At 28.3% G+C, this 24,347-nt stretch overlaps 3 protein-coding genes across 6 annotated transcripts; 1 reads left to right on the top strand and 2 right to left on the bottom strand.

Annotated features, from left to right (window-relative positions):
• Positions 1–4,807: 4,807 nt before the first annotated feature.
• On the top strand, positions 4,808–10,558 carry LOC103580310 (leukocyte elastase inhibitor). 2 transcript variants are annotated; one of them, XM_008562019.3, is made up of 6 exons: positions 4,808–5,107; positions 5,618–5,905; positions 6,393–6,994; positions 7,104–7,236; positions 7,375–7,814; positions 7,887–10,558. In XM_008562019.3, the coding sequence occupies exons 2-6, from the start codon at positions 5,618–5,620 to the stop codon at positions 8,422–8,424; spliced, it is 2,001 nt and encodes a 666-aa protein (XP_008560241.1). In that variant the 5' UTR covers positions 4,808–5,107; the 3' UTR covers positions 8,425–10,558. The 2 variants fall into 2 exon arrangements, with proteins under 2 accessions (XP_008560241.1, XP_008560240.1); XM_008562018.3 differs by having other exon boundaries at positions 7,375–10,558.
• A 1,496-nt stretch (positions 10,559–12,054) lies between these two features.
• On the bottom strand, positions 12,055–17,138 carry LOC103580309 (uncharacterized). The gene is made up of 9 exons (XM_008562017.2): positions 16,897–17,138; positions 16,677–16,835; positions 15,900–16,064; positions 15,629–15,799; positions 14,820–14,928; positions 14,593–14,749; positions 14,320–14,461; positions 13,013–13,189; positions 12,055–12,936 (listed from the first exon to the last, which is right to left on the bottom strand). Exons 1-9 carry the CDS (start codon positions 16,967–16,969, stop codon positions 12,296–12,298), a joined length of 1,794 nt encoding a protein of 597 aa, XP_008560239.1. The 5' UTR covers positions 16,970–17,138; the 3' UTR covers positions 12,055–12,295.
• Positions 17,139–18,257: 1,119 nt separating this feature from the next.
• On the bottom strand, positions 18,258–24,193 carry LOC103580308 (uncharacterized). Of its 3 annotated transcripts, none has more exons than XM_008562016.2 (8): positions 23,789–24,193; positions 22,896–22,985; positions 22,756–22,833; positions 22,381–22,520; positions 21,832–21,963; positions 21,564–21,722; positions 21,130–21,308; positions 18,258–20,914 (listed from the first exon to the last, which is right to left on the bottom strand). In XM_008562016.2, exons 1-8 carry the CDS (start codon positions 23,915–23,917, stop codon positions 18,417–18,419), a joined length of 3,405 nt encoding a protein of 1,134 aa, XP_008560238.2. In that variant the 5' UTR covers positions 23,918–24,193; the 3' UTR covers positions 18,258–18,416. The 3 variants fall into 3 exon arrangements, with proteins under 3 accessions (XP_008560238.2, XP_053598217.1, XP_053598218.1); XM_053742242.1 differs by having other exon boundaries at positions 18,259–20,914; positions 21,832–21,966; positions 23,789–24,192; XM_053742243.1 differs by lacking the exon at positions 22,896–22,985 and having other exon boundaries at positions 18,259–20,914; positions 21,832–21,966; positions 23,789–24,192.
• Between the last annotated feature and the right edge of the window lie 154 nt (positions 24,194–24,347).

Raw genomic sequence — 24,347 nt, 5'->3', positions numbered from 1 at the left:
ACTAGATTAATTTTACTTTTTTTTTTTAAACTATTTACGCATTAATATGTACTTATTGTGGAAATATATCAATTTTTCGACTAAGTAACCGATAAAGGGGGGCTAGCCGATAGAGGGGTCACTTACCTTAAATACAGGTTTAAATAAAATTCAAATCAATTTAAAATTACCGCTAAAAAAATAAATTTCTTATTTACTTCGTATGCTCTGTAATTTTTTTTAAATTCCATCACTTCGGGCGAGAGAGTGAATTTGAATTTAAATAAAATCCGTAATCACTTCGAACACACAGAATTTATTTCATTTTAATAAAAATACTGACTATTTAAAAATATATTTTATGGCGCAAAAAATTTTACGCCCTAAAATAATTGTCTTGATTATAAATTGAAAAAAAAATTTTTTCTTGGGGCAAATAAATTTTCTCCAGTCCTAAGAAAATTTTTGTCTTGAACTCAAAGTGAAAAATATTTATTGCGCCAATAAATAATTTTTTTTTTCTGTACTACACGTAATTTTGAGTAATTAGTTTCGCTCAACCTTATTTAAGATTTATATTAGCAATAATAAATATAAAATAGTAAACGTACAGAGATGATAAAAATTTATTGATTATTGTTATTATTAAAGGCATTGACAAATATCGCGGAAGTACCAGAAGGACGAGAAGAATTGCTAGCTCATTTAATATTTATTGAGCACATCAATACGGGAAGAGATAGAGTATTGAAGAAACATAAAAATATCCTGCTCAAAGTAATACAATGGCATCCGTGATGACTAGCAAAAAATAAACCCATTCATATATATATATATACATATTTTTATTTACTTCCATTTTTATGCTTTTATATTTTACGATCAAACGAAAATTAATCATCAATTATTAACCGGTAAAAAAATCACAAGATTGCTCTGAAGAATAGATTGCTACGTAATAAAGATTTTGTCGGGCAAGTAAATTTGTTATTCATGATATTGTTTTATTTAAAAAGGTATTCAAAATAATTACTATCATTAATAAAGTGCATATGGGATTTTTTGTGATTTTTGATTCATAATTTTGTTTAGTTTTTTTTAGTTGTGATTTGTTGAAGTCAAAGTATACTTTAATTAAATATATATATATATATATATATATATATATATATATATATATATATATATATATATATATATATATATGTTTTCACAAGTGTTTTATGATGCTGATATTTGAGACGTCAGTTATCATCGTATTAATTAACAATGACACGACCCAGATGCATGTATTAAATTAAATTTATAAGCAAATATTAATTACTTCCGCGTCAGATATTTTACTGCAACATAGTATTTTTAGTGTGGTAATGGTATAAATATTTAACGAGTAAAGCAATGTCGTGTATATTTGTGGTATTTGTGATAAAGGCTCTGTAATTGATAATAAAAAAACGGTATTTAATTTCAAAGTATTTAAAAATTGTGATATGAGTAATTTTAAAATATTATAAAAAAATAATTAATAAATATTTGAATATCTTGGCGCGAAATTTAAATTTGGAGAGAACTAATCTGTAAAGTTATTTTATAAACATATCTGAGGCCGGGAAAAGGCACAAATTAAACTCAAGATTTTTCCAATGGTGGCGAGATAAAATCGCTGGTCATTTTGTTGAACGGATATGAAGTTTGATAAATTTTTCTTGTTCTCTTAATAATATAGATTTGTATTATTGGTAAATGAAATAATAATTGTATGTCTAGGTGAACAATATCCTGTCGCAAGGGGTAACGAGATTTGCGTTACACATGGATCACGCTATTGACGTGAATCAACGTGCGACGACGGTGGGATTAGACCGTGACAATGTCGTATTCTCTCCGTTAAATCTGGCAGGAACACTGGCAGTTGTACTGTTGGGTTCTGGCGGCAGGACTTTTGATGAAATAGCCAGCATACTTGGATTCGAAGCCGGCGTCGACATATCAGGACACTCGGAAATTATGCATCACATGTTTGGTATCTTATTAAATTCAATAAAATTGGCCAGCGGCACCGGCAGTCCACAAACATCGGAAGTTTTTTCAGCCGGTAGTATTTTTGTACAATCCGGGTATTCTATACGTCCTGAATTCGCGGCAATCGCTCGTGACGTTTACAAAAATGACGTTATCAATGTCGATTTTCTTCACGAACCGTCCTTAGCACAAAGTATCATAAATAATTGGGTTAACTGAAATATACGAGGAGGAAAAGTCAGTAGTATTTTATCGTAAATTAATAGTATACAATAAATCTCAATAATTTGTTCATTTATGTATTTAACTTACATCAGTATCAAATACTGATACACGTAATTTTATTTATCTGTGTACTTTTATACACACATACAATGTAATGTAATACGTAAATCAAATTTACACTGAAACTGATTGTTATCAATTAAATGATTTTTATTGATAATCAATCAGTCGATGATACATCTATTGAACCAATAAAGCACAATTATTTACCCAAGACCAGCTCATCGGGTTTTTATCGTCGTAACATTAAATTGAAATAAAATATCCATCGAGTCATAGACATTTTATGTACTTCCATCTTCTGATTTATGCACTTGGAAAAATATTTAGATATAAGTATTTACCTTTTATCTACAATATATACTTATCATTACCTTGTACTGCCATTCATCGTACATCGTACGCCGTATTTTTATTGTATTTCTTTCAATGAGTATACGTCACCCATATCCTACTTTATTCTCTCACTGTATTGATTTATCATGACGTAGTTATAATTGTCATTGTTTTATTGTAAGATGTCCGAGAATAGATTTTAAAAAACCCGGTTATTGATTTTTTTAAAATAAAAAAAATTTATCATTATATAAATATATAAAAATAATATTTAATAATTAAATATAATTAATATATAATTATATTTTTAATTATTGACTGGAAATAAAATTTTACGAGTAATTATTTATTTTAATGGTTTTTTTTATTGGAGTAAGTAATTAGACGATCGTTTGATGGCTCAAAGAATTTGAGTTTCTGAAGATTTTTTTTTTTTTTTAATTTTTTTTAAATATTGTAGCTCTTGATGGTATAGCGGGAATGACGAAAACGTAATTATATTCTATACTAAAAAGGAGTAACAAGCGACTGGTGATGAGTGATGTCATACAGGAGTAAGTATTACAAGTGTATGCATTGTATACAAACAGATGGTCATTGAATGAATATAAATCCCGGGAAATCCGCTGCTTTGGGAACTTCCCACTTTTATACATATATATATATATATATATTTAACTGTAATAAATACTGGTCGTTCAAAATAATTACGTCGTATTTTTTTCCTCACGCGTTTAAATTGTAACAAATTTAAATTTACGATTCAAATTCAAATTTGTATTCAACCCGCGTTACTGGTGTGAATTGATGATTTGAATTTTGAAATGAATATTTAAATTTATACTTTTATTAGTTACTACGAGATGGATGGGATTTTAAATAATTTATATTCAATGGGGCTAGCAAATTATTGATATCTTTTAAGAATTTCTTTTTTGATCTTTTGAAGTTTTTTGAATTTTGCGCGCGAAATAGGAATTTTTTTTTAATGACCCATTATTTTACCTTTGTGAATTTTTTTTTCGGTATTTCCCAATTTAAAAAAAATTAAAAGATTTAATTACTGATATTTTTTTTAAATCTGGGGTTAAAAATTATAATTATCGGATTAGTTTTTAATTTTCTGTGGATGGGAGGGTAATTGCATCAACAAGAGTCGCGATGTTGATCATTATAATTTTTGGAACGGTTATTTCGTGAATTACTCGAGCTCGAGAAACTTGATCGTGGCCTTTAAATTCACCGTAAGATTTCTGCCCTATGTTTTTATTATTTTTATTATCATTATTATTTACTACACTAAAGGTATTTTATATTCGGAGCAACTATTTATTATTATTATTGTTGTTGATTTATTTATTTTAAATGTATATTGTCAGTATGTTTATTACAAAGCCAGAGTTTAAAGAATTTCTCGCTGCTTTTTAATTACCGGCGTACAGATAATTTTCGTCAGGTTAATAAATAATGAATTTATTGAACAAACACAATAATTGTCAAGCGTTTATCGACAAATCCAACTAAAAAATTTCCAACATATCATTCGTATTTATTTTTATGTATATTTATATAAAATATAGTCAGCGACATGTACTAGTGTAACGAGTAATGGAAAAAAGAGCACTCTTGCACAAATCAATACTAAAGTTTACGCCGGCCATCGGCAAACGTTTAAGCGGCTCGCAATAACAAACATTTTTAAAAAACAATTCAAACCTTCAGCATCAAACATAAATACAGTCCTCATATATTTTTATTCGCGATGAAAATTAATACAAAATTATTGTCAACCCAAAAGTAAATAAAAATGTAATTTTGAAGGCGTGAAAAAAAATTTCAGGATATAAACGTAGATCTTTAAATTCATTTCTACCTCAATTTTTCTTTTTCATCTTACCCGTCTTGATTCATGATCAAATCGGGTAAAATAAATGAAAAATATAAAAGCCATACTTATCACTTATCAAATCAACTACTCGATTCCACGTGACTATAATTGCATAATTAATTATTAATTATCGCGATTAATAGCAAGGAAATCAGGATACACAAACATACATCTATACATATATATTATATATGTTTATATTTAAACGCGACTTGTTTATCAAAGCGGTGGGGACAGAAACGCGGTAAATACGAGTGCGAGACCATAACGTGAGTCAGTTGCTCTTACTCGGCAATACCCACGGTTTACTACCTCCCGTGACATTATTACCTATATATATACACATATATAATAAAATAACGGCATAACGTGACACCGGTATTGATTCTCAAACTTCTGTTTCATCATTTAATAAATTGCGCGTTGCAATTTATTTTCTTTCTACTTCATTACTTCATTTTCGCTAAATTGCGTAAACTCATTACTTATAAAATACACTAATATAATTAAAGTAAATTTCTCGAAAGTATATATCATAAACTTAAATAAAATACTAATTTAATTAACGGTGTTATAATAGTGTGGATAAGCCCGGAGGTTTGTATAACTTTTTTTTTTAAAGTGAAATCCAATTCACTTTACGCGGGAGAATAAATTCAATTTTTTATGCTACGTCAACCTTGTCTCCTGATTTAAATTTTACATGAAATAATCTTAAAAATCAAATATTTGATTCGTGTAAATATTTAATTATAATTGTAAGTTACTAAATTCGAGCTAAATAATTATCACGTCGTAAAAATAAATAATAATTGACTCATTATTTGAACGTGATCATGTAATTTTAAAAAATTTTTTTATAAATAATTATTGCATTGTTATCATTGACGTGTGGTTTATATATATGTATATATATATAAGGAAAGGAAGATGAGAGTCCTTGACTTTCGAGTGTTTTTTTGTAACCATTACGTGAATCTAGTTCTCCTTGTCCCTGATAGTTATGTTAATTTAAATTAAAATCAGTCCTGAAAAATATAAATAAATAAATAAATTAAAGTTTAAGTGAATTACTTAATTTTTTTTTGGTATTGTTGATTTTTATAGATGTCAAAAATAAATATAGCGTTGATACTATTTGTATTGACGGTGGGCGTTGATTTACAAATAATATTCCCCGAAGATTTTGAACCTACGATTCCAGTGGCTTATTATGGAAATGGAGGTCAACATCGTCGACCTTTCCCGTCGTTTAGTGTCGCGAGTTTACCGCCGATACAAAATATACGACCGCCAATTAATTTTGATGTGGGTAATATCAATAAAGTCACTGCTGATGCAAGACCGTTTGTCCACAATACGATGACCGGTGAAGAAAAATACTGGAGTGATCATGTAAGCTCATTATTATTTAATTATTTTTTTTTTATGTTGATAAAAGTTGTGTAATTTAATTATACATTTCACGGCAGAGCGATATGAGAAATGATAAAAATATCTTGTGATAATTATAATTAGTAATTACTAACAATCTGCAGCTCCCATGTGACTGCAATTGATAATAAAAAAACGGTATTTAATTTCAAAGTATTTAAAAATTGTGATATGAGTAATTTTAAAATATTATAAAAAAATAATTAATAAATATTTGAATATCTTGGCGCGAAATTTAAATTTGGAGAGAACTAATCTGTAAAGGTATTTTATAAAAATATCTGAGGCCGTGAAAAGGCACAAATTAAACTCAAGATTTTTCCAATGGTGGCGAGATAAAATCGCTGGTCATTTTGTTGAACGGATATGAAGTTTGATAAATTTTTCTTGTTCTCTTAATAATATAGATTTGTATTATTGGTAAATGAAATAATAATTGTATGTCTAGGTGAACAATATCCTGTCGCAAGGGGTAACGAGATTTGCGTTACATATGGATCACGCTATTGACGTGAATCAACGTGCGACGACGGTGGGATTAGACCGTGACAATGTCGTATTCTCTCCGTTAAATCTGGCAGGAACACTGGCAGTTGTGCTGTTGGGTTCTGGCGGCAGGACTTTTGATGAAATAGCCAGCATACTTGGATTCGAAGCCGGCGTCGACATATCAGGACACTCGGAAATTGTGCATCACATGTTTGGTATCTTATTAAATTCAATAAAATTGGCCAGCGGCACCGGCAGTCCACAAACATCGGAAGTTTTTTCAGCCGGTAGTATTTTTGTACAATCCGGGTACTCTATACGTCCTGAATTCGCGGCAATCGCTCGTGACGTTTACAAAAATGACGTTATCAATGTCGATTTTCTTCACGAACCGTCCTTAGCACAAAGTATCATAAATAATTGGGTTAACTCAAAGACACGAGGAAAAATTAATAGCATTTTACCCGAGCCACCTAGTCGTGCCAGTAAAGTTATTTTAGCTTCCGCATTGTACTTCAACGGCGAATGGAATCAACATTTTTTCAAAGGCGCTACCAAAAGGTACTTCATTATAATAATTTAAAAAAAAAATTAAAAAAATTTTTCTTTGTCTTCTCATTAAATTTCTTTTTCATCCTCTCATTATTTTTTTTTTAAATCTATCCTTCAGAAAACCGTTTTATCTCGCATCAGGACAGACAATTAATGTCGATATGATGTATAATGGCGGTGAATTTCCATTTTACGAAGACAAACAGCTCGGAGTTAAAATCCTCGGCTTACCTTACAGAGACAGCGATTCCGTAAGTTATTTTTTTCTCTTTTTTCCATCGCATCGACTATTAAATCACATTGTAAACTTTAATAATCATGTGAATCAAGATAATGATGATCCTAAAATTACCAATCGCAATTATTTTTATCCTCATCTTGATTAACAGGCAATTACTGGGTATTCATTAAAATCCGAGGCAACAATGTACGTGTTACTACCAACAGGAACGGGCTCAAATGCTTTAAATGACCTAGAATCCCGCATCACTCCAGACGTAATAAATTCATTAATAAATAAAATGATGAATTCGACTTGTATAATAGCGATTCCACGGATGAAACTATCGAGTACATTGAGTTTAAATCGCGCATTACAATCACTCGGGCTCACTTCACTGTTTACTCCGGGTGCAGCTAATCTGGGATTACTATCAACTGGTTTAAATAATGAATCAAATCCATCCACAAGTGATCCCATTATTTTCTCAAGGATCAATACCGATGATGATGATACTAATCCTATGACCCCGACCACCAGCAACGGAGACGGGACTAGTGGCAGTACCGTCAGCGGAAAAGACTTTTCTGGGAAGAATAATTACTTCAGGTACAAAGATTTACAAGGTGGCTATGATATTCAGCAATGGGATAATGGAGTTTATCTGGAAAAAATTCACAGAACCATTCAAAAGCGACATGTCGATGTGTCTAGCTCGGGAAAATTGGGGGATAATAAACCAGCGGAAATCAATCAGCAGACGACTACTTCCTCGTTTTCAAGGTCTCCGTCGCCTTCAACCTCAACGACCTCATCAACGCCCTCGTTCTTCAATCACGATAAAAATCCAGTTAAAGTTACCCAAGATAAAAATGAAACTACTCAGCGTCGCAGTAAAAGACAAAGTCGTCCGATTGATGCCGGATTTCTGCGGTTTATCGAGGCCAAAGGATTTCCGTCTTATGGTTTAGATGCACTACGTAACAGCGCAAACTTCGTTAATCCTGGTTTGTATGCATCAGATGTACTTCATAAAGTTGAAATAGATATTACTGAAACTGGGACTGTCGCTGCTGCGGCAACAGGAGTTATAATTGCTAAATCTGGGGGTCAAAAAATATTAAATGCGAATCGTCCATTTTTGTTTTTCATAAGACATGACCCTTCTCGTTTAATTTTATTCTGGGGAACTGTTAATAAACCAACTCCTTTTTATTAATTGTTTATACTGTAAAAAGAGGTGTTAAAAATCAAATAATACCGGTGTAGGCGGTGTTAAAATACGGGTGTTAAATCGGTGTAAAAAAATGCCACATATAGAAATTAGAAAAAAAAAATGTATTAAGGTATATGACCCTTCTATCAACCAGGCCACCTTTATCGGCCACTTAGTCGAAAAATCGATATATTTCCACAATAAGTACGTATTAATGCGTAAATAGTTTTTTAAAAAAAAAGTAAAATTAATGTAGTTAAGATTAAACATACTTTGATTATTGTAAAAATTCATTTCATAACTAAAAAAAAAAATAGTAGTGCGTCAGATGCGATTTCTGGTGATTTCTTATCAGGTAGGTTAAGTATTCTTGTTTTTTCAATAACCGATTACTAATTAAAAGTAACAATAAAAGTCCGATTTTTTTTTTTGTAATCTTATTAGCTCGTTTTATAGTAATTTTAGGAGTTGAAAATTCAATGATTATTACCTAATTTATATTAAAAATACGGTGGCCGAATATAGATACAAGAAAATTACCTCTGTATGCATTATCTGCCATCTTAGTTTTACTTTTTTTGAGTTTATCAGCATTTATATGCAAAATAGTCAATTTAATTTTTTAATGTCAAAATAAATAAACAAATTGATTAAGTTATATTTCAAAATAAATATAAATATTTAGAATAGATGTAAATAAATTATATACATCCGACCAGCTAAAATTTTATCTAAAAGGTGGTCGATAAAGGGGGTCTAGGCAGGCTGATAGAGGGGACATCAGGAATTGAAGTTATTTTCATTTATTATTTAATTTCTAATAAATATTTCTGCATATATTTTATTTAATTTGAAATTAAATGTATAAGCTTCAAGGTTCTATCACTGTTTTATACATGAATTGGTTTTTTATATTTTAATTCTAAATTCGAAAAAAAAATACGCTCAACTGGCCGATAAAAGGGCCACTTACCTTACATATATATAAAAATTTAATGAATATTATCTGGAGGGAATTTCAATTTTAATATGAACTTATTTGAATAATTATTTATTTTATATGTAATTTATTTAAAAATTACACAATTTTACGGTCACCATTTTAATCACCAATGAATGAATTAATTAATAAAAATACTGTTTAACTCTAGTAAATAAAAAATTCACGAAGTTAAATATTTTTAACACCGGTAAAGAATATTTCCATCGAAGGCGGTGTTAATTTAACACCGAAAATTTTAACACCTACACTACCTGGACTTACCCCGGTTTTTTTTTACAGTGTACAAATATATGAAACTTTTATTACATAAATTACCACTTGTCTACCCAAATTTATTATTATATTATTAAGAGGAAGGAAAAAAAAACTTTTAGATATATTGAATTATCTTCTTACAAAAAATTATGCTGCTGGAAAATTTTCAATCTATTTTAAGTGCAAAAATTTAAAGATTTCATTGAAAATTATTTTCTTAATCAAAGAAATCAGAGTTCACCGCGAAAAATGCTGATGCGTAAATAAATTTCGATTCCTTTCTAGGGGGTTAAAATTAAGATAATCATTTTTCAGCTTAGATATCAAACTAATTATGTAATATTTTCTATTGATTTACTAATCCAGAAAATATCGATTTTAGAATAATTATTTTTCTTTCAGTGCAATAATTAAGCCATACTTTTTTAATTTTTCATATGGAAATAATTTAAATGTTTTAGAAGCTGTAAACATAAATTAGTATTTTTATACTGCCTAGTTTTTTGACATAAGCTAATACCAAAGCTTAAGTATATTTATTTATATTTAATTTTAAATTTAATATAAAAGTATAAAGATCAAAATGGAAAATTTTTCATGTTTTACTTACCGCGATTTTTTTTTTTTCATACAGTACGAACAAAATATAAGTTGAGATTCCCAGGGAAATACATTCACATATGATTATATGTTGATATTTATGACTTGTAATCATTAATAATATAATTTATGGTTATTATATATATAAATTAGGAAATCTTTTACAGAAAATTTATCTCAGTAATCAGATATGCATCTGAAATACTACCTTACGACAGAATCACGAACCGCAATTTATAATTCGCTCGTATCACTAAATCAGTAGCATTAGTCTGTAGATCTACGTGCCTAAAATGAATCAAATATATATATATATATATATATATATATATATATATATATATATATATTTACTTATTAATACCATTACTTATAGGTAAATCGTAATCGACTAAATTTGTGTCCGTAAAAGAAAATGTTCTTTTTTTTCCACCATCTTCTACAATTATCATTTCTGCGCATGCGCGTTAGTGAAAAATCATGAACTTCATTATAGCTAAGTAGTGGGAGTAAAAAAATTATTCTTTTGCGGACTTAAGGGTATTTTCAGACATTGCCCTCAATTTTTTTAAAAATAAACAATTGTCGGACAAATAAAAAATTATATCGGACATTGACGGACATTGGATGGACAATTGATTTGTTTATAACAAAATTTAAAAAATTAATATTGATGTGCCAAGTTAAGGGAGCTTTAAAAAAATACTAAAATTATTAGACGTCGGCTAACTTCAGTATCATAAAAAAATATGATCTTGAAGTTGACAGACAATCTATTTTTGGATTCTTCTTTTCAACAAATCAATAATAAAAAAAAAAATGAAAAATATGTACATGTAGAAAATTAAAAAATATCTGGGTGTAATTTTTTAAAATATAAATTTTTTTAAAATTACCGCTTTGAAAAAAGTCCACAAAATATTAAATGTCAAAAAACTTCAATGATCCAGAAATAAGTGTGAATGTAGCTGATGATTTAAAATTTGAAAAATTTTGAAATAAGTGAATTAAATGTAAATTGGATAACAATAAAAATTTGCAATTTAAAATTTGTCTCATGTCTGCTACATTCCAAACTAATGATCCAGAAGTTAACAATCGAAAGTTTTCTGAGTTTTTTTTCCAAATGAATTAAAAAAAAAAAAGTAAAAATATGCACATGTAGAAAATTTAATGAACTATAAGTGCAATTTTTTAAAATATTTTTTTTTTTTAATAATATATCATTTTGAAAAGAATTCAAAAATTATCTGACCTCAGCTAACTTCAGTATCATAATATTTTTGTCGTCTAATAATTTTTGGATTTTTTTTTACCGATAAATTATACAGAAAAAATTATTTTAAAAAAATGCACCTGTAGATTTTTCAATTTTTTACATGTGCAATTTTTTACTTTTCTTGTTTTTTGTAATTTATTTGTTAAAAAAAAATCCAAAAATTGCTAATTGTTAATTAATTTCAGGTTCATAAAATATTCTGTTTTGAATCAAAAATTTTTTAGTAATTTAAATATTAGTGCCTTACAACTGCAATATTAAAAATATATAAAATATATATATAGAGTAATAATAATAATAATAATAATAATAATAATAATAATAATAATAAATAATAAAAAAATATTTATTATTTATTTCTTCTAATTATCAACGGATGAAGAAATACACATCTTTTAATAAAATAGCTTTTGCAAGACTGAGCAGTAATAATATATGATTATCTAATATATATTATTATGAAATCATAGTGTCATACCTCATAAAAAAAACTAATAATTTGTACGCTAAGCAATATTGTATATTGGTTATTAAAATATTAAGTTTAAAAAAAAATTTGTAATTTAATGATATCCTCAATCTCCATATAATTATAGTTATAATTATTTACATGTAAAATAGACCTAATAAAGTTGTAACAGTACATAATAATGATGATAATTATGATACGCATTGAGCTAAAGAGTATGACAATTAATTAATTAGTTAGTTAATTAATAAATAACAAAATTAAATAATTAAAGTTCATCGTACTCACTTGGCCGCGCTAAATTAAAGTCAAGTACTTCGTCGGATGTCAAAAAACGTACGTCGCTGTCATCAGATAGTACCGAACCGCTGCTACCGGAGCCTCTTTTATAAGTTTTACGTCGTCGTAACACGACAATTATTATTCCAGTAGCAATAGTTACTGCTGCTATCAACACCACAACAATACTAATTATCTCCGACATACCTAGACTCGCTACCGCGTGTAATTGTTCAGCTCGATCACCAAAAACTTCCGATTCTGACGAAACTTTATTATTAATAACCGAGTCTGTAGTCTTTTTGTACTTAGTAATAATTACGGTATTAAATTCTGTTGTTTGTTCATGTAATTTTATCGTAGGAAATGGTGTCTCTGGATGAATAGCTTTGTTGTCTGTTGTTTTGGTCCTGCTTCTGGTAATTTTAAGACGTGGAAGTGGACTCGTTCCCGTTAATTCAATTGTTTCTAATTTAGTTGTGATGGATGGCGATAATTTACGAGGTGCGGTTGATACTTCGGGGTCTATTTCATCTTTCGGGTCTATTGTTATCACTGATGGATTTAATTTTGTCGGCAATAGTCCAATTGTTGGTGACATAGTCGGCGATGCTGGATAATCCGTTATGGCTGTGAAAATATTATTATTTTAATTGTTATTATTTATTTGTCATAATTTTGATTAAATTATTTAGTGTATAATTACCAAGAATGCAGTACTCGGCGAAGTCTGGGCAACAAGTGGAATTCTCTGCGCAGTCGAGAGAACACTGACAGGCATCGGGTGAAGACAATGGTATGATTGTTGTCCAAGTATTTATTCCAGGTACATTACCGCATCTACCTCGACAACTTTGCAGTGCATTTATTATTTCAATTTGATCTGTAATAATATTGCTACGTTTTTAATATAAGCTGTAAGACAAATTGTTGTTAAGGAGATTTTATAAGAGTTATGGAGTGTGATAGGTCTCAGGATGATTCATAGTCATCCGTCCGGGTTTTTCCGACTTGTCCCGGTTTTTTAAGTATCCGGGGCAGGTCAGGCGGACTTTTTTTTGTATGGATTTTTTAACTTTCAGCTTTTAAATACTGAATAATAAAAAAATTCAGCAGCTGAATTTTTTAAACTTTAAAAATTTATGATGCTGAAGTCAGCATATAATTTAAAATTAAAAATTTTTTTTTTTTAACAATTTTATTTTAAAAAAATAAATTAATTAAAATATGCATGTGTAGAAAAATTAAAAAAACTGTAGGTGAAATTTTTTGAAATATTTTTTTTTTTAAATTTATTGTTTTTAAAAAAATCCAAAAATTATTAGACGTCGAAACCATAAAAATTTAATCATTCAATTTAAAAAATTGTTTATAATTATTAAAAATTAATTTATTTTAATGAAAACCAAAAATGTATTAACAGTTTTTTAACTTTTAGCTGTCAAGATTTTTTTAAAATGTCAAAATTTTTTATAAAAATAAAATTAGCCGACGTCTAATTTTTGCATTTTTTTTTAAATGATAAATAATTAAAAAAAAATATTTTTAAAACATGCATCTATAGTTTTTAAAACTTTTAACATGTGCATATTTTTAGTTTTTTTTTTAAATTAAATTAAATTGTTAAAAAAAAATTCAAAAATTTTTAATTGTCTGCTAACTTCAGGGTCATAAATGTTTCATCTTTTCCGCGGTTCAAAAAAGTATTTCCCGGTATAATCTGGTAAATTTTATTTACAACGCATATTTTTTTATAAATTTTTTTACCATAGCGATTTTAAAAGCCCGTCGAGATTAAATTTTTAATATCCATTAGTACTCTGATAAAAAAAACAATGGGTTATTTTTTCCAGCCAAGATTACAAATCAATTAAATTGAAAATTGAATAGAAGATAAATCTGACAGTACTCGATACAAATAATTAAAATAACTTATTTGAACCAGTACTTTTTACAAAAACCAAATGGAATTTAAAGTTTTATCACGTCCTCGTTTTATTATTAAATACTTGCCATCGTTTGTAGTCACACTACGTGCAGTAGTATCGGAATCAATTTTTTTAGCTTGAGTGCACTCTTCAGCTTGTAGAATAGCAACATCGTCAATTGCCAAATCGCTGACATAGCTCGTGCCACGTACACCTTCAATTATTATCTGCGAGCAATAAAACATCACTTAATAATTTTCTCCTACTACTACATACATATATTATAAATTACATCTTATGTATACAGTAAATTTAGTATGGAAAATGAAATTTATTAGACTAGTTATATGAAACTTGCCTGGAAACTTGAGTTTGTCTTTGGAAGATCAAACAAACCGTGTAGCCAACGATTACCCTGATTACCCAGCTTTTCGAACATTATTTTAGGTGTCTCTATACTCTCTTCTTTAAAGTACACACGTAGTGCACCTATCGTTCCACCGTACATGTGATACCTATTACCGTAATTTAAATTAAAATTAAACATTCATTTAATTATAAATAAATAAATAATTATTTACTCACCAGAATGAAAAACATCCGGAGTCTGTGTATGACGCATTATATAAAGGGGAAATAATCCGCGCAGTATCATTTACAAGTCGACCGGAAGCCTCAATATAAAGATAGTAACCTGGAATAGTATATTAGATATAATTATGATATTAATATTTATAATTTATATTTGATGCTGAAGTTAGCAGACAGTTAATAGTTTTTGGATGTTTTTTAACGAATCGATTATAGAAAAAAAAAAAAAAAAGAAAATGCATGTGTAGAAAATTTAAAAAGCTACAGGTGCAATTTTTTGAAATATTTTTATCATGCTGTAAAAATTTTTAAATTTATTGTTTTAAAAAAAATTACAAAAATTGTTCGACGTCGACTAACTTCAGTATAACATTTATTTATTTTTTTTAAATTTTAAATAAATAAATTTTAGCGCCATTTTATACTGTCCTCGTTGGTTGGTCAACAATTTAAAAAAATTTTAGTGCTTAAAGTTAGCCGACGTCTAATTATTTTTAAAACGATGAATTATAAAAAAATATATTTTAAAAAATTGCACCTGTAGTTTTTAAAATTTTCTACATGTGCATATTTTTAGTTTTTTTTTTTTGTAATTGATTTGTTGAAAAAAAAAATCCAAAAATTGTTAACTGTCTTCTAGCTTTCGGATAAAAAATTTTTGTTAGGAAAATTACTGAAAAATTATTGAAAGAGTCATTGAGATGATAAGAGAAATAAACGTATATATAAATTATAAATGTGTTTTTTTATCATTAACTAAAAATAATCATAAGATAATAAAATAAAAATAGTAAGATAATTACCATCATTTCCGGCGCCAAGTGTATGATCATATGTTGGTCCAGTACCAATATGAGAACTCGGTGTTTCAAAATTATGCCGTCGCCAGTCAAAATCGTGCCGCGGATCTTGTTCCCACCAGCAAAGATCCGGTTTTTCAAAATCGCATTTTATTGGCGCCGCGGCGGTCGTATCTGAAATTCTTTTTTTAATTGAAAGCTCACAGTTATAAAAAAAAAAATAATTAATTAATTAATAACTAAACAAGCAAATAAAGTAAATAAATTTACGTACCTCTACAGTAAGGCGCAGTTCCATTCCATTGTTTTCCATTGCAGTAAATTTCCGCAGTACCAATTAATACATGTCCCGGTTCGCAGAAATACATCAGTATCGCCCCGTTATATTTCGAAGCAACTAATGCATGGTCTGGAGTTGCCAATGAAGGACACTGCGAATCTGTTAAATTGTTATATTTTTTATAAATAAGTAAATAAAATTAATTTTTTATTTACTGTCATGTCAGTTTTACATGAAACTGAAGTTAGCAGACGATTATAAATTTTTGATTTAAAAAAAATAGAAACTAAAAATATGCACATGTAGAAAATTTAAAAAACTACAGGTGCAATTTTTTGAAATGTTTATATTTTTCTAATTTATCGTTTTTGGAAAAATTCAAAAAAATTATTAGACGTCGGCTAAATTCAGTATCATTTTTATATGAAATTAAAGTTAGTAGACGATTCAAAATTTTTGAATTTAAAAAAAAAAAAAACTAAAAATATGCACATGTAGAAAATTTAAAAAACTGTAGGTGCAATTTTTTTAAATATTTTTTTTTTTTATAATTTATCGTTTTTAAAAAAATTCAAAAATTAATATACATCGCCTAACTTTTAGTATCTAGTTTTTTATTTATATCTGACATTTTCGGTTGTTATATTTTCAGCTAAACATAAATTATTAAATAATTAATAGTCAAAATGACGTATATTTATTAACCTGCCGTAAGTTTATTCAAATATATAAATTAACTGACATTAAATAACTTAAACAACTTAAACTTACTAACGCAAACTGGCGTTGGTGTGTCCCAAGTGCCGCGAACACACGTCGAGTATTTATTGCCGACTAGGGTGAATCCTTCGAAGCAATTAAATCTGATAATCCTTCCACGACCGCGTGATCGTACTTTACCGTTTGGAAATAGAACAGGCGGGCATCGAGCTGCATTTGATAAATAAATTATTTCATTATTCCATCGTAAATTAGTTAATTTTTAACTTACAGTTGTTATTATTATCCCACGCGCCAGCCAAACATCCACCGACAATAAACAGTAACATACAAAAATTCTTCATATTTTGTTATCAATTTTTTTAACACTTTTTAAACTGATGGTTTTGTAATTAGTAAGTAATTAGCAATGAGTATGGTAATGGTTGACTGGAAGTGAAAGCAGAGCAACGAGATGACTGATGTGTAAACGTTTGTCCTTTTGAATTGATCAAGAGAACGAAGGCGTAGACGTTACTTCCCTCCCGGGTGTTTTGTGCGATTGTTTACTATCTGTTTCCGGTAAAACTTATCAATCTTCAACCAGTGTCAGGCCTTGGATTCTAATTTATATCTTTCACTTATTCATATTTTTTAAAATACACTTTTTTTTATCCATTGACATATGGCTTTTTTTTACATTCCTCACATCATTCACTGAAATTTATTACAACTTCCCTTGGAGTTTAAATTTTTATCATTAAAAGTTGACAATTTAAATTTTTTAAATAATAATAGTTATTTTTTTGGATACAAATTTAATTTAAAAATGAGAATAAAAAGATAAAGATCAAAATGGTTCATTTTATATTTAACTTACTGCTGTTTTGTTTTGTACATAAACTTTTGGGCATGGAAATTTTCTGTGGATTGCTTTATTGATACGAACAATCTAAGAAACTCAATTTTTGAATTTGGGAGTAGAATGAAAATTAACTTCTAGGAAAATTGAGATTAAGGAACAGGATCGAGCTTGAATTTAATAAGAGACTTTCAGAAATAATTTTCATTCACGTTTGATTGGGTTTCAATCAATAGTTTTCGAGATATCGATCCATATGGATAGAGGTAGATTTTTGGGAATTAAATTTTTGAATCTGGAAGCAGAGACTTTAAAAATTTATAACTTCTAAAAAAATTGAGATTAAGGGTCGCCATTGGGCTCAAATTAAAGAGGGAACTTTCAGAAACAATTTTCGTTAATGTTTGATCTAGTTTCGATCAATAGTTTTCGAGATATCGATCTATATAGATCCATATAGATAGAACTAGATTTTTGGGAATCAAATTTTTGAATCTGAAAGCAGAGACTTTAAAAATTCATAACTTCTAAAAAAAATTGAGATTAAGCGTCGCAATTGGGCTCAAATTAAAGGTGAGACTTTTAGAAATAATTTTCATTCATGTTTGATTGAGTTTCGACCAACAGTTTCCCAGATATTGATTTATATAGACAGGGGTGAACTTACCCTAAATCTACATGACTAAAATAGATATCCAAACACAAATATTTAGAACACTAATTACTAAAGTAAACTTGAAAAATTTATTTCACGATCGAACATATAAATTAATTACAACTTCTTTTCATTTAAAATATTTATTACAAAATTATTTGCTTATAAAAATTTTTCAAACAATTATTGCTTGTAAAACAATTAAACAATCATTTTTCCATAAAGAAAATATATATTCCACAAAATATATTAAAATAGCCAGCTATTTGTTATATATAATCGATAATTAACGTACTTATTTTCTATACACATTGTCATTTTTATTACTATTATTAACATTACTTCTATTACTATGATTATCAACGTAATGTTCAGGAACAAATAACCCGATTTGACCATCAGGAAGAACTATTTTGCGTACCATATTACTATTATTATTATCTAATTGCAAATTACCACCACTTAAATTCACTTGATTATTATTTATCACCGATTTAGTAGGATCATTAACAAATCTACCATAGTTATAACCCAAATAATTACAGTGCTCATTAATTTTACCCCTGGTTTTATTTCTTCCATCAACATGACCGCCGTTCCTCGCTTCGGGATATTTACGGGATGATAAAAATTCATTACTTTTATCTTTAGCAGCAAACACCGCAATAGGTACACCAAATTGAACTTGTTTATCCGGATGTCTAACTTCCTGAGGCACTCGATACTTTGCTGGGAATCTCTTGTCAGTATTTCTGTGATAAATACCTTCAGCATTAGTACTAGTAGCTGGCTGATTATTTATTGGAAGAGGTTCATTTAAGTAAATGGGAACTCGTTGCGGAATTTGCGGACAAGTTTGATGTTGATTAATCATCGCCAAGTACTTAGAGGGCTGTGATAACTTTTCCAAGTTTTTTTCCTGCTTACTTTGATGACAACAACCCTGATGTGAATGCAACTGCGGTCTAAAGTACTCGTGATCGTTTGAAAATAATTCCGGATTGTATTGATCTTCGAATGATAAAATTTTCAAATTTTCTAGGACTGCTTCGTTCCAAAGCATTTTATCCTGAGTGTAATTATTGCAATCGATGTTTAATTTTAAATTATTATTTGATCTATTGATTGTCGCGTCATTGACTGGTCGTATATTTTCATAAATGTTATTATTTATCAGCCAATTTTTGTGTCTCTCCGTCCATTCGGTATCCGCAGGTGCTGCTTTAGTAGATTTCCAAGTTAAATTTTTCGTATCTTCATTTTTAATTAAAAATTCATTATTAATTTTCAATGCTCTGGTATTATTTATTTCCTGTCGCAGAGGTATCGGTTCATACGCAACTGGTCTATGTAAATACTGTTGCTGTTGTGGTAAATGCGGATTGACGTCAGGTTGATTGTAATTTTGTGTAAAAAAATTAAAATTCCCAGTATTGGTATCATTTTTAATCGGTAGATTTAAATGAGGAAGTAAATAATTGTAAGAAAATTTATTTTTACAATTTAAATTTTCGTTTTCTGCAGCAGCAGCAGCAGCAGCAGTTGAAGTACAAGTAGTAGCTTTAGTGGATTTAGTTTTAGTAGTAATAGCAGTAGTCTCTTTATTGAGTTCGCGCTTCTCTCCATTAAATCTAATGTAATCGTCTTTGTGAATGTCAGTACGTGATTTTAAAAATCCATTTTGTGAAAATGCTAGAGGATAATGTGATTCCATTTTATCAGCAGTTATTGTTTGTAATACCGGAGCTAAATTTCCTTTTATTTCTCTTGATGTTTTTATATTTTTTTCATCAAAATAATAATTATTATTATCAAGACACGGATTTTTGTAACACGGATTGATAACTTTATTTTGGTGTTTATTTTTTTTATCGAATTTAAATATCGCGCTTGGAGTTGGATAATAGAGTAATTGTTGATCAACCTGTGGGTAATAATGAGATTTATCTTTTGGTAATAGAGGTTGAGAGAATTCATGCGGAAAGGATTCATGATTGTTGGTTTTATTGATTTTACGACAAGCTTCAGTTTGTAAAGGATGAGCTTGAGTTTGTGTTATTTTAGGCAGAGCATAAGGATGTGGATCGAGATGAGAATGTGTTTGTGGAACTTGAGCTGTTGAAGGTTTAACTTTACTCAGATGCTCAAGATCAAATAAAAATTCACGTGGTTGAGCTCTCCTCAGTATCGCCGGCATGTGCTTTAAATTACGACGAATTAAATTCCTTTCATTCTCAACGTGAGCATCCCAACCGACTGGTGGAGATGAAACTGTACTGCCCACTGGGGTATTTACAGTTCTATTTATCAATTTATCATCAGACAATTTTTTTTCAACTCCCTTTACATTTGAATCCGTATCCGTGTCTGTAATTATCAAAGTGTCTGCATCTTTGTCTATATTTTTATTATCAGTCTCAGTGGTTTTGTTTATTCCCGTAGTCAATGATGCTGATAGCTCAGCTTCTTCGGGTTCTGTTGTGTCTACACAGAAAAACGGATCAGGTATAGGGAAGACTAGCTTGTCAGGAAGAGCTGCTAGTGCATTTTTAATTCTTAATTCCACGGTCTCGTAATCATGAGGCGTTGATTTACTAAATGGATTTAATGGAGTGGAATCATTATTATCACTTGTTACGGTACATGCTTGTACTTCGGTACTCCTCTCACTGGTACGAGATGTACCAGCCCTTGGAAATGGATAAGTGTCATTGTTATTTGAAGCTGTGCCTCGTTTACTGTGTGTCCTCATATAAATGTTTGCTAGTCTCGACTTTATCTCCGTAACGGGGTCTAAAGATAACGTTAATGTTATAATTATTATTTTTTATTGTAACTTATTTATAAATAAACAGACATTGTTTATTATAATTTGCGTCAGAGTCGAAAATAAATTGGGGCAATGATCGATACTGAAGCTTTTATTTAAAACTAAAAGTTAATTAAATGTCGGATGAAAAAATAAGTCATTTTTTGTGGTGGAAAAAATAATTATAGAATTTACTTACCTGGGATATTTAATTTAGAGTAATCAACATCAAAACTTTCATCAATTTTATCACACAGGTCTTGGTACATTTCTTTAGCAAGTGGATCCCATGATTGGTCTGATTCATCAATATCAGAGTTGTCATTTTTACTAGATTTACTGTCGACAGTTTCTTGTTCTCTGGCCCGAGGTGAAAAACTGTAATAATTATTATTGATTGTTTGTAAATAAGTAGACTGTAAAATATTAGCGAAGTAAATTTAGAGTAAATGCGAAGTGGGCTGTTTATTTATTTAACTCATTACGAAGAAGAGTTTAATTTAATATTTGAATTCTGGTTCGGAGTGAATGCAGATTTAAATAAAATTCAGATCACTTCGAATTCACTCTCAATTTTTTTTTAATGTAAGATAAATAAATAAAGTAAAAGTAAGTGTGAAAAAAATGATTTACTGAAGCGGATCAATTGGAATATTGTCAAGATTGTCATCAACTTCATTGGCGATGCTGTCATCTTCAAATAATCTTCTTCTAGTTTTTTCAGGTCTTTGAAGATTCTCCATTTTGCTAAAGTTTTTCTGTTGCTGGTTATCTTTTCTCGCATTGATATTTCTATAAAATAAAATAAGGAGATAAATAAAAGAAGATTTAATATTAACTAGGGTTATTACGTCAGAAATAAAATTGTCACGATAAGTTTACTTTCAACGATACTACTTACTTATTTCTATCGTTGATACTCGCGTAATTGCCACTGCCTTTGATACTGTTATCATTATTATTTTTTACTGTAAGAGGATCCGATTTATCTCCACTGCAATCATCTTCAGAGACCTCATTTTCAACAGCTTCCCTACTGGTTAATTTTGACTATTAATTTGTAATCATTAATAATAAAAAGAGAGGGGGGGGAGGGTAAATGGACGTTAAATTTTTTTAAAACTGTACTCCGAGGTAAGAGGGACATGCAAAAAAATTTGGACCCAATATTTAGTATGAAAATTTAAAAAACTGGAGTTCGTAATTTTTATTTCAGTCTTTGAAAAATTTTTTTAATTTAATTATAAAAAAATTTCTTTCATTACTCAGAAGTAATTTAAGAGTTTAAATAATTTAAAACCTTGTTAAGTTAATAGATTATTAAATTCATAATAAAGAATAAAGTTTGATTTTATTTAACTTAAATTGTATATCGTGTTTACTAGGACTCAAGTTTTCTAATTAACTGACTTGGAGTTATTATTATTATTTAAAAAGTTTGTCAGCTTACTTAGGAAACGTCATATCTTCGCCATTTAACAATTTGAAAACGTCGCTACGTAAGCGGGCTTCATTCTGCTGATGAAAAGGAAAATTTGAAGTTCTTCGTACTTCTTTACCCTTAGCGCCGTTTTTGAATATTCCGATGGACTTAAATAAATAATTACTTTTATTATTATAAATATTAACATTAAAAAATATATATAGACATTTATAATTTATTTGAAACAAATGAGAAGCTTGAAATAAAAACTTTCATTTTTATTAGAATTAATATTAACTTTATAATTAATAAATTAATTAATTACTTCATTTTTTAAATAATTTTAAATCATTAGTCTTTTTTTTTATGATACAGTTTAAACTGAAAATTAAATTTACGTACTGGCTCAGGTAAAAGTCGTGAACATATGGTTTTATTTTTAACTTTTTTACTTCTACTAATACCCTGAGTTTCGTCTTCCTGTCAAAAAATAAATAATTTTTAATTTGTTTGAATAAAAAAGTTAATAAATTTTTAAATACATTTTTTTGTCGTATCTGGGCGAAATTATTAAGCGTTTTTTCCAACGAATTTTTAGTTACTTTTTCTTGTATATTTTTTTTACTCCGTTTCTGAAATAATTTTAATAAAATGTTAATAAAAATGAATAAATAAACAAATGAACAAGTGGGAAAATAAAGGATTACAAGGGATAGAGTAAACGAGATTAGTTGGTTGATATTATTGTTGATGTTTCTCAAAGTTTTTATTGAAACAAGTTGGAGTTTACTTTTGTTCAGTTGACATCGTGATCAAAGGATTTCATTTACTTAATCGACATTTTTTTTTTTTTTAATTTCAATGTGTCAACATCTTTGTCACATTTATTTACTTATTTACATTACGTTTGAATATAATATATATCAAAATATCATTCCGTTATCAAACAAATTAATGCATCATACAGATTAACGATTAAGTAAAAAATTAAATGATACTACAGTTCGCTGACGTTCAATTATTTTTTGATTTTTTTAAAAACCATGAATTATTAAAAAAAAATATTTGAAAAAATTGCACCTGTAGTTCTTAGAATTTTCTATATGTGCATATTTTTATTTTTATTTTTTTTTTTAATAGTCAGTAGAAAAAAAAATTCGAAACTTTTCAATTGTTTGCAAACTTGAGTAGATGTAGCAAACATACAATTTTTTAATTACATATAAAAGAATTAAATAATTAAAATAATAAAATTTTTAAAAAATCCATGCATTGATTTTTGAATTTTCTAAATGTGCATTTTTTTATTTTTATTTCATAAACATTTTAATTTATTATTTCAAAGTTTAAAAAGGATCATAAAATTTATTATTAATTACCTGTTGTAAGTAAATTTATTAAATTAATTAACAAAAAAAATAATTAAAAAATTTACCATTTTTTGTTTAGCAGCTAAAACATTTTTTCTCAGTTTCTCTAAATCTTTTTTCTTCTTGAATTTTTTAACTTTTATATTCGGGTCATTCACTTCGACATATAATTTATCACGTTTTACTCTTGTCATATTTATTTTATTAAATCATATGTTCACTTAATTAATTTATTTAATTAAATAAATATATACATATAAATCTTATAATAGGAATCATAAAAATTTTTTATTGATGTATAGGTTAGATTTAAAGTATATCGGGTATAGATGAACAGCGGGAAATAAAAATAAAAATCGCCATTTAATTTCATTTATGCGGGAAAATTAAATTTATATAATTACAATTAACTTATGATTAAAATTAATATAAAGTTTGGTAGTTGGTAAAAGTGACAGCTGGTACCTGATACGACAGTTATTCACAGGACAGGGTCAGCAGGTCAGGTCGGGCTGCTGTAGAATTCAAAATCTAAAATAATTATTAAAGTTTCTTTTAAATAAATTTAAATTATTTTTTAAAATTTAAAAATTACTTTTTTGAATTTTGATATTTATTTTACAG

This window comes from Microplitis demolitor, chromosome 10 (assembly GCF_026212275.2).
Source record: "Microplitis demolitor isolate Queensland-Clemson2020A chromosome 10, iyMicDemo2.1a, whole genome shotgun sequence".
In the NCBI taxonomy this organism is placed as follows: domain Eukaryota; kingdom Metazoa; phylum Arthropoda; class Insecta; order Hymenoptera; family Braconidae; genus Microplitis; species Microplitis demolitor.
Note: the sequence above shows the minus strand (reverse complement) of the source record. Positions and strands in the feature narration are given on the sequence as shown.

Coding starts and splice junctions, on each gene's coding strand:
- LOC103580310 (XM_008562018.3), top strand. CDS start 5,618: ATGTCAAAAATAAATATAGCGTTGATACTATTTGTATTGACGGTGGGC. Junction 5,906..6,392: donor AAAAATACTGGAGTGATCAT/GTAAGCTCATTA, acceptor TTGTATGTCTAG/GTGAACAATATCCTGTCGCA. Junction 6,995..7,103: donor TTCAAAGGCGCTACCAAAAG/GTACTTCATTAT, acceptor TCTATCCTTCAG/AAAACCGTTTTATCTCGCAT.
- LOC103580309 (XM_008562017.2), bottom strand. CDS start 16,969: ATGAAGAATTTTTGTATGTTACTGTTTATTGTCGGTGGATGTTTGGCT. Junction 16,836..16,896: donor GTGGGATAATAATAACAACT/GTAAGTTAAAAA, acceptor TATCAAATGCAG/CTCGATGCCCGCCTGTTCTA. Junction 13,190..14,319: donor TAGTGTGACTACAAACGATG/GCAAGTATTTAA, acceptor ATATTATTACAG/ATCAAATTGAAATAATAAAT.
- LOC103580308 (XM_053742242.1), bottom strand. CDS start 23,917: ATGACAAGAGTAAAACGTGATAAATTATATGTCGAAGTGAATGACCCG. Junction 21,309..21,563: donor ATTCCAATTGATCCGCTTCA/GTAAATCATTTT, acceptor TAATTATTACAG/TTTTTCACCTCGGGCCAGAG. Junction 20,915..21,129: donor CTCTAAATTAAATATCCCAG/GTAAGTAAATTC, acceptor CGTTATCTTTAG/ACCCCGTTACGGAGATAAAG.